This window comes from Lycium ferocissimum, chromosome 6, assembly GCF_029784015.1.
Source record: "Lycium ferocissimum isolate CSIRO_LF1 chromosome 6, AGI_CSIRO_Lferr_CH_V1, whole genome shotgun sequence".
In the NCBI taxonomy this organism is placed as follows: Eukaryota; Viridiplantae; Streptophyta; class Magnoliopsida; order Solanales; family Solanaceae; genus Lycium; species Lycium ferocissimum.
The window spans coordinates 3,867,640-3,871,011 of record NC_081347.1 but is presented as its reverse complement, the minus strand read 5'-3'; the positions used below and the strand labels follow the sequence as shown (position 1 = coordinate 3,871,011).

Here is a 3,372-nt window from a genome sequence, read left to right as displayed (position 1 = left end):
AGAACTAATTTAATTTCAACAGAAGTAGTATAATAGATCAGAGTTGGAACTTTAGGTGTTAATTATGTTGCCGCCTTATAGTCGTTTTCATCATCTTGAACCTAAGGCGAAAATTTTAATGTTAAATTTAATATATAGAATATATTTTACACATATAAACTTATTCAGTACGGTTCGGTATTTTTTCGGTTTATTTTTATAAAATTATAAATCAACCTAATTATTCGATACAATTATATATTTGTATAAAAACCGTCGGTTTTATTAAAATAAACCTACAAATTGGTTTGATACAGTACGGTTCGATCGGTTAAGTCAGTTTTTTGAAAACCATTTACACCCCTAAATCTACCAATTGAGTCACAACTTATATCTTACTCTCGCTATGCTTGATTGCATGATCAATGCCTTCAATATCTACTCCTGGAACAATAACGCTTTCTCAGTGAAGCTTTGAGGAGTTGTGTATGCTTTCTGGTGGATGAATAAATATCTCAGCACTAACAAGCAGACACAAAGTTAGGATTTGAATTTTATGGGTTCTAAAATCTAAGATAGCGACATTAGGGGTTAGTAACTGGGTTCTAAGTTTAATTTTTACACATGTTTAGTAAATTTCTTAATACAAATAGAGGATTTGAACTAAATCGTGTTGGACCGTACGTCGGCTTCTAGCTCCATCCTACGCCAACAAGCTGTTTGACACCACCATTTGTGTCATTAAAGGCCTTTAATTTACTCTTTCTATCATAGTTTGGTTGACCTGTTGCCTGAAATTCTTCACTCCTGGAGAAAATCATCTTATATAAGCTTTTTCCACATTATTGTAAATACGGAGTAGTTACCATTATTTATATATTCATTTACTTATTTGCAAATACAAGTTACTAAATCTTATACAACTAAGAGGTTCTTGGATAATAGTTGGTGTTTTCACTTGTGAGATTAAACAAATTTGAATGTCATAATCACATGGCTTGAAAATTGAATCAGATTAAGTATCTAATCCAATTTTGAATAAGTCTTTGTCATTGCACGATTCTTCTTTCTAGTCTAATTAAATAAACCCAAGATAATGAGAAGCAAGTACACGTAAACATGACATGTAGATGTACATCACCATAATAACATTTCCAACAAACAAGATAAAAATAACAATAAAGGAAAAAAAAAAAATGGCAAGGGTGGGAAAATTTTCATACATAAAGATCTAATTAGATCCACGTCCATTCGACACTTTTCTACTATCTTCCAAGAATTCAATCAAATTTTCTATGTACTTATCATGAAGATCTTTGTTACCAAACATGGAACTCAATTCTTTTGCTTTCTCTCGAATTATCTTTCCATCATTTTCCATCATTATTAGCTTTACTGCTTTGGCCACAGAGTCCCCCGTAAAGGACCCGTCCTCTTCGTTTCTTGGAACTTCTACACCAACTCCTTTGTCCTCTAAAATTCTAGCATTCAGTCCTTGATCAACCAAAAAAGGTAACATAATCAACGGATGACCAAACATTAACCCTTCTATAATCGAGCTCCATCCACAATGAGTCAAGAACCCACCAACTGACTTATGACTCAAAATCTTCAATTGAGGTGCCCAACTCCTCCATATTATGCCTTGACCGCTAGTTCTTTCCTCGAACCCATCCGATAGCTCGACCGGGTCAATATTTCCCGACCCGGATGGCTTCCTCAAAACCCAAAAGAACGATATTCCAGATAACTCCAGTCCAAGAGCTAGCTCATTGATTTCACTCTGACCAATGGTCACTTCACTTCCTAGTGCTATATAAACCACCGAACCTTTAGGCTTGTCATCTAACCATTCTTTAATCGATATCCAAGATTCATTTGTTTCATCGCTATTACTTTCCAATATAGGTGGCATCAACCCCGTAGGAAGCACGGGCTTATGATGAAGATCCTCTAGCAACTTCAACCACTGACCTTCGAACTCGTGACAATGACGAATAATAATAGCATCAACCCCTATAAGTGTGACACCGTTACGGTAAAGGTCTGAAACGCCAGAAACATTTTTCTGGCTAGACCCCACCATCCAACGTGCCTCGTGGCTGCGATACGCAGCCTTTGTTTCAAATGGGATCCATTTTGGTGGTACCAAAAATTCCTCCAACGTGGGTGGTGAACAATTGTTGGTGTTGATCATGTTCTCAATAGAACCAAGGAAGGAAATGAACCAAGCATTGACGATGCTATAGAAAGTTCTTGATATCCCTAATCTTGTTGAAATAGGAGCTAACCAATATTGCGCAAAATCTTGAATAATCCAATCAGGAGTATTTTTCTCCAAGAATTTAGTCACCTCTTTTTCCATACCATCCATTGCTTTCTTGAGATAAATAATTTCTTCATTTGTTATATCCATAGTGGCCTCTGCATTTTCTGGTAAGCCATCAACTTTGGGAAGTGGGATTTTTACAAAAGTTATGGAATTGGAAAACTCAGATGGAATTTTTGGGAGACGATCAATGTTTCTTGGAGTTGAAATAAAAGAAATTTTGTGACCCTTTTGAGCTATGAATTTGGAAAGTTCAAGAAATGGGATAATATGACCAAAAGCTAGCCATGGAAACATAACTATGTGAAGCTTATTATTGCTTTCATCTCCATTAGCCATGGATTTGAGAAGTTGAAGATATGGCTAACACAAGGTTTTGTTATATCTTATATATAAAATTGTGTTGACAAAATATACTGTTACTCTAATGACTTGTTGAAAAAAATAAATTGTAGTGATATCGTTGACAAATTGTTTTTATATTTTTATTTTTACTATACTACTATTTAGAAGAGGGAGTTTGGGGGTCACGTTTTCGTCGTCCGTTGTGGACCCCCCATAAAAAAAAAATTTTTTTTTTGAGCCCCATATTAATCAACCCCTAAAAAAAAAAAAAAAAAAAAAAAAAATTGTGGGCCCCATATTAAACTTAAAAAAAAATTATGGGCCCCATATTAAACAACATCGAATATTAAAAAAAAGTGGAACTCACCACATCCAAAATCGTAAAAAAAAAAAGTGGACCCCATATTAACAAAATCAAGCAATATTGAAAAAAAAAAAGTGAATCCCATATTTAAAAAACAAACACAAACGTTAAAAAAAATGTGGGCCCCATATTAAACACGATGCGTATTCGTAAGAAACACTAATATAATAAAGATTTAGATACGAAGACAAACTACAACGTTATATTAATCGTATTTTGAACATACTATATATATATATATATAAAAATAAATAAGTAAACTAATAATGTCCAAAAGGATGGGCCCCATACTAAATAACACCAAGCAATATAAAAAATAAAAATAAAAAAAGAAGAAAAACTATATAAAGCATGG

The 3,372-nt window shown here is 33.8% G+C and overlaps 1 protein-coding gene across 1 annotated transcript; it reads right to left on the bottom strand.

Moving 5' to 3' along the window:
- Positions 1-1,034: 1,034 nt before the first annotated feature.
- Positions 1,035-2,725, bottom strand: LOC132058970 (putative UDP-rhamnose:rhamnosyltransferase 1). Its single transcript, XM_059451409.1, has one exon. The coding sequence runs from the start codon at positions 2,645-2,647 to the stop codon at positions 1,211-1,213; it is 1,437 nt and encodes a 478-aa protein (XP_059307392.1). The 5' UTR covers positions 2,648-2,725; the 3' UTR covers positions 1,035-1,210.
- Between the last annotated feature and the right edge of the window lie 647 nt (positions 2,726-3,372).

Bases quoted from the DNA above. Each gene is read 5' to 3' on its own strand.
- LOC132058970 (XM_059451409.1), bottom strand. From the start codon at position 2,647: ATGGCTAATGGAGATGAAAGCAATAATAAGCTTCACATAGTTATGTTT.